Source organism: Microtus ochrogaster, chromosome 10 (assembly GCF_000317375.1).
Source record: "Microtus ochrogaster isolate Prairie Vole_2 chromosome 10, MicOch1.0, whole genome shotgun sequence".
Classification (NCBI taxonomy): domain Eukaryota; kingdom Metazoa; phylum Chordata; class Mammalia; order Rodentia; family Cricetidae; genus Microtus; species Microtus ochrogaster.
In genome coordinates this window covers 79,508,710-79,524,117 of record NC_022016.1, presented here as the reverse complement: position 1 = coordinate 79,524,117, position 15,408 = coordinate 79,508,710, and the positions used below count along the sequence as shown (strand labels likewise).

The 15,408-nt window shown below is 51.2% G+C and overlaps 1 protein-coding gene across 1 annotated transcript in view; it reads right to left on the bottom strand.

Moving 5' to 3' along the window:
* Positions 1-6,905: 6,905 nt before the first annotated feature.
* The window catches only part of Trabd2b (TraB domain containing 2B), a 195,424-nt gene continuing 186,921 nt past the window's right edge, over positions 6,906-15,408 (bottom strand). Inside the window, exons 6-7 of the mRNA XM_005353598.2 lie at positions 15,106-15,375; positions 6,906-8,161 (exon numbers count right to left, since the gene is read on the bottom strand). Coding sequence (XP_005353655.1) covers positions 7,957-8,161; positions 15,106-15,375 — 475 coding nt within the window. The 3' untranslated portion in view covers positions 6,906-7,956. The remainder of the gene's footprint in view (positions 8,162-15,105; positions 15,376-15,408) is intronic.

The following is a 15,408-nucleotide window of genomic DNA, read 5'->3' as shown; positions in this document are numbered from 1 at the left end:
TTCCCCATGCCACAGAGACCCTGTTCCACTCTACTCTTCCTTCAGACTGCAGTGGTACAGTCTCCTGATTCAACCCTCATGTAGGTTCATTTCTTTCTGTCTTCTCAACCCTGGCCCTTCCCACTGCTCATCCCCCATCTCCCAGCACCCTAGCTCCACATCTTGCTTCCTCTCCACCTTTCCCTACACATGTTTTTTTCTGTTTTTCTGATCTCATGCATTCTCTTCCCTGGCCCTTGGTCAAGGTCCTGCTTGTGTGGCAGGACCAATCATCCCCTGCCACCATTACAAAGAGATGGGAGGTGAATGGAAGCCAGGAAGGTACATCAGGAGATCCCATGATGCTCCAGTTTTCCTTGTTGGGAACTGCTCTTCAGGTCAGAAGTGTTATTCCTCTTTAGTTGTAATTGATAGGGAGAAAGAATTGAAAAAATCAAAAAAGATATACACACATCACACACAAACACTACACTACACCCACACACCACAGTACTCAAATACATCATAGTACACACATATCACACACACACACACTATTCTGCATACACAAATGAGGGAGGAGCAGAGGAACTGCTTCCCAAGCCCAGGACCAACCAACATAAAAAAGGAATTTTAATTTCTTAAAATAATCCTAATTAAAGTGTCCTAAGAGTGACCTGTCTGCTCACCTGGGTCAACAGCTGTGGGGACAGCGACTGGAGTTATACCCTGTGCCCATCCTACCCATTCTGCTTGACTTTTGCCCTGTACTAGCATCTCCAGGACAGAGGGAGGAGGGGTTCTAGCTGGACTCAGCACAGCCTGAAGCCTCCTGTCTCCCGTAGCTCACTGGCCTGGAAGACCCAACCTTTTGTCCTGTCTACTCATAGTCCAGACATGGCCTGGATGTTCCTACCCTGTAGCAGCTGGCATCCCCAGCCCTTCCCAACTCCTCCCTGTCCCAGTGCTTGCCACTTGGCCATGACTAATTGATTGTGTGACTATTTCCGGGGTCTGGGTGGCCAGGGAACCACCAAACAGCCAAGCAGCCTTCCTTCAACACTTTTATTCTTAGTCACCTGTTCTATCGAGTCCCATTTCTGGGCCACAGCTTTCTTCAGGGAGAACCTGAATTGAGGAACAAGGCTCTCAGAGAGGGAGGGAAGAGGGAGGGATAAAAGGAGGGAGAGGGAGAGAAGGAGGAAGAGAGAGAAGGGAAGAGAGAAAGCACAAAGCACAGGGTTGGGTTCATCATAGGAATCCTTACACCATGGATGTCATCACAGAAGGCCCTGACCGGAGCTGGAACAGGGTTATCTCCCTGGAGTTCCTTCATGCAGTTGTCAGATACAACGAAGTCCTGGGTGGGTTCTAGGACCCATCTGACCTCGTGGGATCCTGACCTTACCCACCTGCTCTGTAGGCTGTGGGTGTCAACACTTTCCCTGCCCATTTCATAGCCACAGTCCCCCATCTCCAGAATAGTAGGATGAGGTTAGCCTGGGTCATGGCTGTGGGTTCTGGCCCTGACACACTCACTATGGGAATCACAGGTGTCTTAACATCTCTGTAGGCCTGATACACTCCCTATGGGATCACAGTCGTGTTACTTAACATCTCTGTAGCTCAGTTATTTCATTTTAAAAATGGAACTGATGTGTAGAAGTTCTGAAAAGATTCTAGAATCAAATGAGTTGAACATTTTCTGATATGCCACAAATTCTCCGTAAATGTTAGCCAGCAGTCACAACATTAACACCTGTGCCTAGAAATGGGCCTACCATGACAGTGTCTATTGTTCCACAGCTCCATAAGTAGGCTGTCCTGGCTGAGCAGTGAGCCCAGGGACCTGCCGGTCTCCACCTCCTCACCACTGGGATCCACAAATCTGCACCCCCATGCCTGGCTTTGTTCTTTTTCTCTTTTCAACAAAACAAAACACAGGCTCTAGTGGTTGGACTTAGGTCCTCATACTCGCATGGCAAGCACTTCACTGACTGAGTTATCTCTGCAGCCCATGGCTTCCAATATTTCAGCGGACATCTCTTTCATGTCCAAGTTCTGGGGACATTCCTGGGGAAACTTAGGTCCCAGGAGCTGACATTTGATGCTTCCATGTGTTCCATGTGTCTTGTTTGATACCCACCCCCCCTTCATTCTTTCCTTTTCCATGGACTCCATCATTCTTCCACAAGCACTCACTACAGACTGTAGCTACGTGGTGGCCATCAGTCACTGTGCTTGGAGGTGACACGGGTGTACTGTCCTGGAGCCAAGAGGAAGAGAGCACGCTAATGACCTCATCATTCCACAGGGTACACGTGACCAGTTAGGTATGGGGGGTTAGAAGGTTTCTTGGAGAAGGGACTGCTGGAGCTGGGGCATGTAGGATGCACAGGGGACCAAGGATCATTGTGGGAGACACGGAGACGCAGGGAGCCTGGCAGCACTGGCAACCACATGTGCTAAGACAAGCTAGACAAAGCCTCTTGGCAGAGGGCACAGGCAATGACTATAGAGTGTTGTATCCTAGGAGAGGGACCACAGGAAGAGATGGTTTTCTGGCTGGAAACATAAGTAGGGACTGGATCTTAGAGGGCTTGGATGTCTTTTGCCAGCAGTACTGGGGAGGCACTTTAGAGTCTTCAAGGGAGGGAAAGACATGGTCATTTTTGTGGTTTGCAGAACTCACTTTAGCTGCAGGGGAGATAATAGGTTAGAGGGACATAGATGTGACTGGCAGACATTTCCCAGTAGGCCCGAGCCAAGGAGAACCACAGAGACGAAAGTGACACAAAGTGGTGACATCTCCGGTGAGAAGGGAGCTCCTCCAGTAAAGCCCAGGCCTTGGTGGTATGTAACACAGCTGCACAACTCTTGCTCCAAACATGGGCAGCTCCCTTTGCTTGGCAAGGGTCATACACACTCCCCAGTGCTGAAGCCACCTTCTTAGCCCAGACCCAAATCTATGCATAGGAAATGGGGCCATTCGCATTGTCTATGCCACACTGTTACAGGTCCCGGCTCTCACAAGCCAGGCAATTCCCCCAAAGATTCCTGCAGAAGGAGAAGGGGATTGAAGTTCAGCACATGGATACACCAAGGTTAAGTTCATAATATCTTTTATTAATATATTATGCTACAAAAATATTTTTGGCAAAATAACATTAATAGCATCTTTCTTTGTCTTCTATTATACTCTTAAAGAACTCTTCACGACAATTCACAGGGGTGAGGGAAGAGGTGATGAAGAACAGCACAAACACTGGAAGAGCTGAAGCCAGCTTGGTACAGTGAGGCACACTGGGAGAGCCAACAAATCTGAGACTTTGAGACTTAGAGCTGGGCAAAGCCTAAGGCCAACTTCCCCACCTGGAGCCAAGTGCTCCGCCCACCCAGCCTGGCAACCGGGGAGACTCCTGCCTAAGAGTCCCTGGTCTCTCACACCAGGCAGCTAGACTTGGATCCTGTTCAAAACCACATTCCCCAGGACAGGTCTTAGGACGGAAGGAGCCTTTAAGTAAAGCTTTCTAGTCTGTCACATGCTCTCATCATGGCCGCCTGCGGGGCCAACATGGGAGGCTGGGCTAAAGAAGGGTGGAACCCCATCTTCAAGGAGACCCAACATTATACACAGAATTCCCCTCCTGGCTTCAGGAAACTCTCCCTATGGTCCAAGAGGAAATGGAGCTTAAAGAGGGACAAGGGCTTGCCCAAGGCCATCAAGCAAAGGGATGGGTCGGGGGGAGGGGAGATCCCAATCTGCCTTTGGAGACAGGCTGTGAGGAGCTGACATTCCCAAGGGTCCTTATAAGCCCCGTCTTTCCTTCCCCAGGGTTGGGCACAGACAGAAGGGCTCTGGGCTGGAGCCATGGGCAGGGTTTCAATCTAGCTTCTCCTCCCCATGACATCTCCTGCCCAAGGGCTGCAGGCATTTCTGCCATCTCATGGCAAGTCTGGCAGGGCTGTGGAAGAATGGGGGGAGGGTGGCTAGAGAGGCTTGTCTGAGTCCTGAATCTACCGGCTTAGACAGCCAGCCAGGGTGATATTTTTGGCTGCTTAGATGAATTTTTGGAAAAATAGCAATGTTTAAAGAACCTGAGCCTTACAGAGCCAGGGGGCACCTCCATGTCATTGACACCAGTCCTGTGCCAAGACTTCTAGCTGGCTACCACAGCTTCAGCCAGTGGGCCTTGGGGCCTTGCATATTCTGCCTCTCCATCCATCCAGAGACCTCTGCCCTCAGGTGCTGTCCTTTACCAGCTGGGGAGGTGGAAGTTGTCCCAAAAAAGAAAACTAAGGCTGTCTTTCCCCTTTCCTAGCTCCGGACTTTCTTCCTCCTTTGTCTGCTTCCTTTCCTCCTTTGTCCCTCTCAGTGCATCTAAGGAGTATCACTTTTGTGTTGAAGGACATATAGAAAAATGACCTACCCCATTGAATTGCTTGCTTTCCCAACAGGGAGCAATTCCTATCTAGACAGCCCCAGCTCTGGAATGTGGGCATGGTAACGGGTCCCGGGGCACACAAAGGGCTCTAGGGGGACATCCTGGAGCTAATGCCCCCTCCCAATTATCCTCACAGGATACATGATTGGGAGAAGGGAAGAGAGCTTCCCCAGGGTAGTAACATGTATAAAACACTGTGTATATTCTAGAAATAACAAATATGATTCCATCTGTCAGATCTGGGGTGGGAAGGATGAGAATGGCCAGCAAGGTCAGCTGAGCCCGGTCATGGAGGATTTGGAATGCCAAGTGAAGGACCTGGTGTTTATCTCATGGTTATCATTACCCCAATTCTGTTTTTTAACACCCAGGATGTCATTTACGCTACAAATCCTGCATAGAATATCATCTTTTCAAAGAAATTCTCTTCTGGTAGCAGTTCTCTTCTTTGGGATCTGTTGTGATAAGAGTACTTGGCTGAGTGGTGGGGCAAAGCACCTGAGCTCCTAGGCTTGCCCAAGTCTAGATGAGGCCAGGAAGTAGCAAGTGACCACACTGCATGTGGAGGGGATGTACGTGTGTCTTCCTGTGTGAGATGAATGTTCTGAGCCATTGCTGTCCACACATGGCAGACTCTGGATCTCTGACCCTGAGGACTGGCCCCTGCACCTCCCTGATTCTTTTCCCCTCACCATGTCCCGGTCACTTAATCTTCTGGGCCTCTGGCCTTCCATCTTTCTGTCTGCCTCAAAGTCAAAGAGAAAGTTCTAAAAATACTCAAGGAACGCTCAAAGGAATGAAGCTTTGTGTTTATGAGTCCAGCTAGACAGAACATGAAGTCTGAGAAACGGCTGGATGGATTACTGGCGTTTTCAGAGCAGGACACGAAGTTGAAGTGGCCTAGCCATACATTTTATTTTTGTGCCTGAGGCCTCCTGGGATGTAGGCCAACAAGTTTGAGTTTGCTACTTACTCAAAGCCTGGCTTATTAGAGATCTCCAGGGAACAAGCACCGTTGCTCTTAGATGTCTGACCAATAATTGTTCTCTCTTCTAGGTCTATGTATCCCAGGTTGGTCCTCAAACTTACAATGCTCCTGCCTCAGCCTCCCAAGAACAGTCATTACAGACATGTGCCCCTAAGCATGGCACATTGCCTTTCTTTAAAAATTTTAAAGTCTGGCTGAGGAAGAGAGTTTGGAACACTTCCTTCACTCCTCATCTTCCTTAAGAAGGGATCTGAAAGGGCAATGGGCTGACACCGGGGCTGGGGCAGCAGTAGCCCAGGATGGCTCCTCTATCCCATCCTGATGGTGAACACTTCTGGGCCCAGGAGGGTGGGTACAATTCAGCTTGTATGTGTAACCTGGCACCGTGCTTTCGCAGTGATTATATGCTGAATTAATTCACCATTTTGGCCCCACGCCTGGCACAGGTCTGGGCACACAGTCAGGTGCCTGGACTGTTTCCCCAAATGCTTCATCTTTAATTAACCTCAAGTTTGATCTCCATACATCTCATGCCATACTCTGCCCCAAACAGGGGAATCTGGCCTGTGTGTTTCCAATTCCTTTACACTTATCTCATCCCAATAGTGCTCTGCACGATCCGTTTGATGTCTAACTTCTGAGCCTGCTTTAAAAGTCAGCTAAGCCCCTTCCCGCTCAGCAATAGGAAGTCACATTTTTTTTTTCCCCAAGGATAAACTGACTCCAGTCCTGGTGGAGGTCAAGTTCAGTTTACAGTGTGGTGCCCATGGGGCTGGCAGGACCCTGTGAAGCGGAGTTCCAGAATCCTGCCAGGTCTCAGGCTTAAACCTGTCCATTGGGGCAGAGCTGGAAAGAATTCTGCCGCCTGCCAGCATGCCTGTGGGACCCCTGACTATCCAATGAGTTGCCCAGAATCCTGCCATCTCAGAAGGGAGAAGTCTGCCAACCTTAGCATGGCAGTGTTGCAGCCAACCAGGCGCCATCAAGGCTGCCAGGGAAACCCATGTGCAGCGGGGTGAGAGAACAGGACCGGAGTCAACATGCCTGCGCCAGCTATCGCATCTTGGAGAAGTCTCTCCTCTATCTGAACCTTAGTATTACTCTTACTTTATTGACAGGTGAGGGGTCTTTCCTGCTCTCATAATTAAATAATTAATGAGCCACAAGCCCAGCTTTGAGCTGCGGGCTGAAATTCAGTCCACATTGGTTCACTGTGTCCCTGGTCAGCCTCTGGGGATAGAAGGGTAAGCCTGTGTCTCAACTCCCTGCTTGCCCACATCCTGCTAGAGCCCCCTGGCTGCAGGAACCAGCAGGGGGAGCTGGTGAAACAGCCTCCTCCCCTGCTATAGGAAGCCTGGGAGGGCTCCAGTTAGGGAGATCTGCCTCCCTTGGTGCTTCTCCAGACAGAAACGGGGGCAGAACACGGTCCATGAGACAAGGGTAGTTTTTGTATCACACTGATCTGTGTGTGTGTGTGTGTGTGTGTGTGTGTGTGTGTGTGTGTGTGTGTGTGAACTTGGGTGGATCTTTCTCACTCTTCTGGGGGTTCAGTGTCATCACTGAAATGAGGGTAACCACATCTCACAGCATTAGTGTGAGGATCTATGAAGAAGGGAGAGTGCAGAGAGCCCACCCTGCTGCAGGCTTCTGGTCCATGGTCCTCTGTTACCCTCATCAGTACCACAACTGATGGCTCCTGAACTCCATCACTCCTGAAACCGTCCTGTGCCCACTCCTGTCCTTCTGCTTACTTCACTCAGCTGTGGTTTTACCAGCTTCTATGAAATGAAAGCTGGGCCAGTGCCGCTGGAACACAGATCGCCCACTTGCTTCGTGACTTTGGGTAAATCCCATTCACTTTTTGGGTCTCCGCGTAGCAATATGACCATGGGACTGGGTTCACCTGCTTCAGCACCAGTCTTTCACTTAGATGGGAAACCCTCTCAGGAGCTCTGGAAGGCCAGTCCACAGACACTCAGGACCTCAAAATAGCAGCATTTTTTCCCCTTAAATTGTCCCTTCAGGGCCTGGGTACATCCAGGGATGAGGAGGATGGGCTGGCCACCATGCCTCTGGCTATGAAATTCAGCTTCACAAAAGCTGGGGCTGCCTTTCTGCTTGCCCTCAGAGGTACCTACAGTGGGAGAAGCCAAGCCTGACTAGGAGGCTTGGGGCCAACTCAAAGCCACAGTCCACACAGGTCACAGAGGTCATGGGAACCTGGGCTCCTTCCCTGGGTTGGTGTTGGGGCTAATTCAGGGACTATAACATAGGCTACATAAAAATAGTTTTATCGATAGAATAAATACATTTTCTCTTTTAATATGGACACATATTTTACAAAAGGGCCCCATAGCACTATGGGAAATTAAGACCTTCTACAAAAAAGAAGATGTAATTTGGGTACAATAAAGCTCTGGTGTTTTAAGGTCCCTGTCCTGTGTGAACTGCCTTGAGGTGTCGGTACCCTCTGAGGTGGCATCAGACGGTGGGCGCGGTCACAGATTTCTGTGCCTTCTCTGACTGCTCTGCAGGGTGTCAAGGTCAGGAAGGCCCAAGGGTGTGTAGTAGGAAGGGGGCGACGATGGTGGCAGCGACAGCAGCAGGGAGGCCCAGTGTAGGTGCTGAGTTGCTGGTAGGCCCCGCAACGTCCTGCTGTTGGAGTTGGTGTGAGAACTTGACAAAAGGTTTGGTGGTCCCGGAGCTGGGGGTAGGCTGGAGAGGCAGCGGGGGTGGTGAGACAGTGGTGCTGGAAAGAGGAAACAGAGACCATCAGCAGCCTCCTCCTAGGAAGAGAGCTTGGCGTTCAGCTCTATCCTTACTAGATATCGTAGGGAAGAGGAATAGTCTAGAATCCCACCGCCAGCTCAGCTGACCTCCAAGGACAGGCTGGGTTCACCAGTGATCGATCATGGGGGTGGCTCCCAGGCAGAAAAAAATTGCAAAGTCATGAAGGCAGAAGCTCTGAGGTTCCCAGAGTATAGATTCCACCTGTCTACAGGTGTTCTGCCTCTGGTTGCTCCTTCCAAGGTTGCTGAAGGTAGCAGAGCACGTGTACGCACGCACGCACACACACGTGCCTTAATTTTCCCCACATCATCCTAACCGCCTTGGCTGGAGCTTCCCCCATGCCACCTGTTCAAACATGATTCCCACCATCACAACAAGCCTTCAGAATGGGTCTTACCCACCCCTTTCAGTAATGGTGGACCTCAAAGAGGCTACTGGTAGTCAGGTTCTGGGGCAAAGCAGATTTGCACACCCATGGGGCAGGAGAGGAAAGACTATTGTCTCTCTCAGAGCAGGCAGGCATGGCACTCCTACAGAATGTGTATGCAAATCGGTTGAGCCAGAGGGTTTCCTCTGCACATTTTAGCTCACAGAACCCAGTGGGTTCAGTTTCCTGCCATGCTGGCTTTCAACCCCATGGGTCCTGTCCCCATCCCACTATACTGGGCTGTTCTACCTCTGCCTCATGCCCATCATGTACACTGAGTTGCTCTTACTGTCTCACTCGCCTCTAGAGACTCGCCTGCTACCTCGGAAAGTTAAGGCTCACATAAAACACTCTCCACTTCCCACTGACCTCACTGTTATAGTGGGACATATGTTATAGGAGGCTTGAAGACCAGGTTTCTACTGAGGAGTCTTAGAACAGCGCCTGGCCCTGGGGAGCATAGGAAGGCTTTGCTGTTTTGTTTGTTAAATTATCATTAATAGTTTTGTGCCTCTACCTCTCCCGCTAATAACATGGCTGACTTACAATGTGCTTCTGAGTACAGGCAGTCACCATGCTCAGTGCTACAGCTATGCCACATTACTGTTTCTGCTGAGCTCGAAGGAGATGAGGATTCTCAGCAAGGTGAGATGCACTGGGGCCATCTGTTTCTGTAGCATGGATGGTGAGCATTAGGGATGTGCGCTATTTCCTGGTGAGACCCTGAACAGTGATGTGCAGGTTCCAGGGTCAGATTGAGGCCTTGTTGGCTGCAGCCCCTGGAGGAGATTAATGCCTGTGCCTAGCAGAGGTCATTACCTCAGCCTCTACCCTCCCTTTCTTGTCTAATGAAAAAGAGAACTGCAAGCAACACACACACACACACACAGACACACACACACACACAGACACACACACACACACACACACACCCATAAAAGTCCACGCCTAGCTGCTGCTGTGTGGCCCAGCCTGGGTAGTGGGGAGGCTCTGAGGGCTAGCTTCAGGGCAGTGGGCTAGATGCCCTGTGAGGTGGCCGGAGCCAGGGCTCAGGCTGTCCTAGAGTGGCAAGACCAAATGGGAATTACGTCTCACAAGACACCTATAGGCATTTTCTTTCACACTTTGAAAAATAAAGATGAAAACTCTCCCTTGGAGCCCAAGTGGCGTTTTTATTGCTTGGAAAGAGTCCCAGGAAAATGAAGTGGGACTGGGGAGGGGGACGAGCCCCTCTGAGTACAAGCTCCCTCCTTCTTCCCTAGCTTACTCAGCTCACAAAGCTGGTCCCCAGTCCAGGTCCCCACCCCCTTCCAGGCTTATGTTGGGGAAAATTGTCTCATGGCACAACGGTCTGGAGGCCAAACCAAACACACTGCACATTCCCAGGCCCTGCAGATGGCGGGCACTGGGGGGCTATGTCTGCTCTGAGCTGACAGGACCCCCAAGTGTGGGAAGGCCCCTCTGGCTGGCTGGAGAGACAGAGCTCTGTACAAGTCTGAGTTACCTCCTTGGCTTGATCTGTAAATCTGGGTCAACACTGTTTTCTAGGCCTCAGTTTCCCAATCTCTACAGAGGAAGGGCAAGGATGGGTCAGGGACTTTGAACTGCCTTCCTGATGCAAAAGCCAGAAGTAAGATCACAGGCAGAAGTTCGAGGGAAAGCACAGACAAGTGAGGCTGGTGCCAGGCACCGTGTCAGTTGCCACCCCTTTCTGGGGGTTCCCTGGAACAGGGATGAATTCTGGCACCAGAGGCCTCTAGGAGCCCGCCAAGGCTCAGCACTGGGCATCTCTGATATTAATATTACTGCTAATGTGAGGAGCTGGTGTCTAATTAGGGGCACAAGTGTTCTTTTTGCTCTTTGAATAAAACCAAAGATGAAAGTCCCTTGCCAAAGCCTAGAGTTTTTTTTATCGCTTGAGTGGAGTCACAGAGAGTGGTGGGAGTGGGGGTTGGTAAAGTGGAGCAGCCTCCAGTTACTTCCTTAGAGACCTTCAGAGAGATGCAGGGGCACCAGCCTTAGAGAACGCAGGGCTTGGAAGACAGGATCCTCCTCCACGTCATCACTGGAGGAGAACTTGTGATTCCCAACTGGATTTTGGCCTCTTTGGGCCAAGAAATCAGATGTAGGCAAAGACTCAGCTTGCTCAGCTGGCCCGTTTTCCCTGCCTCCACCCAGTACCTGGAGCCTATCAGCCTTCACATCTTGTGCCATGACTCCTTCCCCAGGAATGCCTTTACCCTCCCTCAACCTTGCAGACTGTGGGCTAACCATCTGATGCGTTCTAATAGCTTCACAGTGGGTCAGAAGTGGAAGCAACTTTCCATCCCGAGGTGAAAAATGGGCCCATAGATGGGAATTGCCAGGGTCCTATAGAGCTGAGACTTCAGGACCTTTCCAGTGATACTATCTTGGGAACCATATGTCACTGTCTAGTACCAGCACTAATCCGCAGTAATGGGTGACAGGCGTGTACCCAACATGTCCTTGCTAAACTGGGGGTGGTGTTCCATAGCCCCCATCTATTGGCTTTAAGTCTAAGACATACTGAAGGTCTCAAGAAGCAACCTGCTGGGGAGACTGAGGCCTAGACACCCCAAACCAGAGACTCTGAAGGTAACATTAGCAGCAGCCACTTTGGGGTCACAGTGGGGCTGATGTTGGCTTTACAGGCATCTTCTTACTGTCAAAGCCCTGTGGGGTGGGATTGCAACACCATTCTGTCTGATTCTTTCAGTGTTTTTTCTTTTCTTTTGATTGGATGACTTCATTTTCCAATCCTCATGGGGCACCACCCACTTCAGGTAGGGTTCTGGCCTCACAGGGACACTTTGGCTTCCCTGGACCACCCCACATTGCGAGGAATGAGAGGAATACCTTGAGCATGATGGGCAGCTGACAGGAGACATGCAGAGCCCTTCTGGAGATGGACTGTGTTCCCTCCCATCTCTGAGCGCTTTGACACGTGCACTGGGTGTGGCCTGTACTTGTCCAGCGGCACTCACCAAGGCTCTGTGTCTATCACATACTGATGCTCACCTCTGGGCCAGGCTTTGGCCAAGGCCTAGCAGTTGGAAGGTACTCTCTCTTCTACACCTGTGAGTCCTCAACATGCTGCCAGCCCAGATGTGCCAGTCACTGTGCCTCCATCTCTCTCTCTTACACACATGCATACACACACACACATGCACACACACATGCATGCATGTGTGCACACACACGCTTGCAGCCTTGAGGACAAGAAGAATGAGAGCCGGCATAATTTCCAGGAATCAGCCAAGGCCCTATTGGAGCAGGAGGCACTTTAGGATTGCCACAAACCCATGTTTTATGGGTCCTGGCTCGCCATGGTCACACCTTCCCCTGCTGTGTCTATCTGTGCTCAGAGGTACGAAATTCCTGAGAATGCTCCTCTGCCATGCATCCATCTGTGGACACACTCAGCCCTTTCCGTGGGTCCCCATAAATCATCCTGCCACAGGCTGCTGCTACTCTAAACTTCCTCCGCTGTGTTTACATCTTGGGGTAATGAGGGGCAAAGAGAGGCCAGCCTGCTCCAGGTGGTGTCCCAGGCAGGCACTCAGAGCCTACATCCCTGGTTCCCTTCTCCTCAGGCTCAAGCATACAGTAAAAGACCCTTCCCACCTAGTGAGGCCTTGGGTGACCTGGAGCCGCCCAAACCAGATCTGTGCCCAGGATTCCCCAGCCTAGAAACAAAGAAATGTAGTGTGGGCAACAGTGCCAAGAAAAGACTCCCATAGGTGGCTAGGGCAGAGAGGAGAGCTAAGCCAGGTGAGGATGGGAAAAGCCTTGAGATAGTGGGTGGCAAATATGAACCTTAGAGTTGGGTGACAGTTCCGAGTCTCCATCCCTCAGCAAGTTCACTGATCTGGATGACTCTGATTCCTTCCCTGTAAAATAGGCCTACTTTCTGTGACTCCTGATAGGACTACAAAGTGACAGATATAAGTGCCTGGCACAGGAGGAGCTTCACAAAGGCTCACTGGCACGCCACCCTAAGCAGAGAGAAGCAAGTACAATAGCATGGGGGAGCAGGGTATAGCCCATGGTGGCACATAGCCTAGAGAGGACCCAGTGGAGCTGGAAGGCAGAGAAGAAGGTGAGCACCCCGAGACAGGCAAAACCAAAGAGCGGAAGACCCTCAGGGGCCCTGCTGTAGGAGTGTAGGTGGCAGACGGGCAAGCAGGGGTGGACATGGAAAGCCAGCTCCAGGTGGGTGTGAGGGCTGAGCTAAAAGTGGAATAAAATAGGCCTCTAGGAAAACTGGTTTCTGAGAAGAGCTTCAAATGAGCTCCGTCGGATCCTCTGCTCCTCAGGAAACTGGAGACTTGGGGACTCTGGGAAGGGTGGAATGAGCCCTTTGAGTGTGAGAGCCTGTACCCCCTACTGGGACTTCCCAGGGAGTGCAAGGCCCACTTTCTCAAGAAACAATGAGGGACTTTAATAAACTGCTCTTTGGTGGAACATTCTCTTTCAGCCTGAGCAGAGGGAGGTGCATCAGCTAACCACGGCTTTACCTGCTGGGGTGGAGAAGGGCTTCCCTCTGCCAAAGAAAAGCTGCCTTCTTCCCCCCCGAGGCCAGGCTCTGTCTTCCAGAGTCCATGTTGTGAAATGGAAACTGTCTGGTGTCATTTGTCGGCATTTCCCTTTCGGACACAGTTAGGGGATGGCGGCTCGCTGCTGGAGCTGACAGCCGAGCCTCCCGCTACCCCATCCATGAGTTGGAGTCCTCTATTGACCAGGACGGCGAGTGAGCAGGCTATTTAGAGCTCTGAGTGGACTCGGGTAGCCTGTAAGCATGCCAGGACAATGCAGCTCTCCAAAACTCTCGGCTCTCGCACCCAGTTAGGCGGAGCAGCCAATGCTGAGTACCCAATCTTAGTGTGTCTCAGCCAACAAAGCCCCAGTGAAGCCTCTGCTATAGACAGCAGGGCTGTCTCTGCAGAAGTGCATTCTTCAGTAGCCCAGAGGAGGCGCTGTGGCACCAACACCTAAGGGCTCAGTGGTTTTGATTCTACCCATTAGAAGAAGTCTTTTCACTATAGTGCATGTCATGCTCTTTGGGACGAGGCCTGGACTACATCAATCTCTTATCACTACTAGCTCAGCCACCAGGCTGTGAAGAGCCCTGAAGTGGAAGTTACCGTTGGTCAGCTTCTGATTCCCTGGGAGGCCCAGGACAGGCCCTTCAGCTTCGCACCATGGTTCATATTCATGAATGCTCAGTTGGGCCAGAACTCCCTAGAGCTGCTTAGAACCTCCTGGGGCACACACCTCAGGTCTCCATCCTGACTCTCCTGCATGAGGTCTGTGTGGGGCTGAAGATTTGCTTATTTAACAAGTACCCAAGGTGATTCTGTTCAGGGTACAGAGGAAAATTCTGGATGGCATTAAGATCCAGACTGGGACTCCAGGTTCTGATGTTCCATTGTCTAAACATCAGATCCAGGACTGGGCTGCCACAGTGGGGGAGGGCTCTGGCCCATTCCTGAGACATTCCTTAGTGACACTATTCACTGTCTGCAGAGATTTCTGCCACACAGCTGACTTAGGGAGACTGTTCTGGAAAGGAGAGGACCTGAGTGTGGGTGTTGGACAGAATCTTGGAGCAACAGGAGCTCTGGTCACAGGCTGAGGCAGGAGGTGTTGGTGACAGGGGGAGCAAATGGAAGGAGGATGGGGAGAGTGCCAGAACCTTAGGCTGTGTTCTGTACCTGCCTGTTTACAGAAAGGCTAACAGTTAACACTTCAGAGCCACAGTATCTACTGCCTGGTGTTCCTTTCTCTCACAGGGTGGGGGGCCCTCCAGAGTCTCCATGCTACGGCAATACTGCTCAAATATTCCCAGCACAGGTATTTGTCACCCTCTGATATGCTTATCCTGCCATGTTTGCTCCCACTTTCACCCCCATCCATGGGACAAAGGAATCAGGGCAGGCCAGGCACAGTGGACTTCTGTCGCTGCCCTTGGAGGATGCTTCCACATTTTCATTTTAATGTTAACTAATTAACTGTCTGTTAGTTACTGGCTGTACTGAGGATTGAGGCCAGGGCCTTGTGCATACTAGGCAGGCACTCTATCCTGATGCTATACCCCCAGACTTCTTTCTACTTTTTATTTTGAGACAGACTCTTACTAATTGTCCAGTCTGGCCTCAAACTTGGTATCCTCTTGCGTCTGGATCTCAGGCCCCCTGCCACTTTTAACCTGCAGAGAATTCTACTTGTTGTTATGTTGAGAATAAACCTCCCAAGTCAGATATGTACGTGTTCTACATACCCCAAAAGTTGCCCAGGGAGAGCCTCAAAGGTCAGCGAAGAGCCTGCCTCTCAGCTTCCAGTCTGACACCTCCGTCCCTGCTTGCTCATTGCAGGGTCTGGGGCAATGCACTAGCCCTAAAGGAGATTGGCGATCTACAGCTAGCTCCTGGACAGCCTGTCCCTTCCCTGCTCACCTGTCCTCGATGCGGACCCAGAGGTCGTTGAACTGCCTCGGCCGCTGCTGTTTGTTTAGTCTCTTGCGCCACTTTTGCCGCCCGAACTCCTCCAGCTGGCTAAGGCTGTCGGGGAGCAGGAGGTGTGGGGACAGGACTGGATCTTCCTCCTCTGGAGGGGTAGTGGGGGTTGCTGAGGTTGCTTCCAGGACTGCAGCAGCTGGGGTTGCTGGGGCTGGACTGGCAGAAGAGGTGCCCTCGGGAGAGGGAGCCGGGCTCCCAGTAGCAGGGCTGCAAAGTGAAACAGAATGTGAGTAAACCATG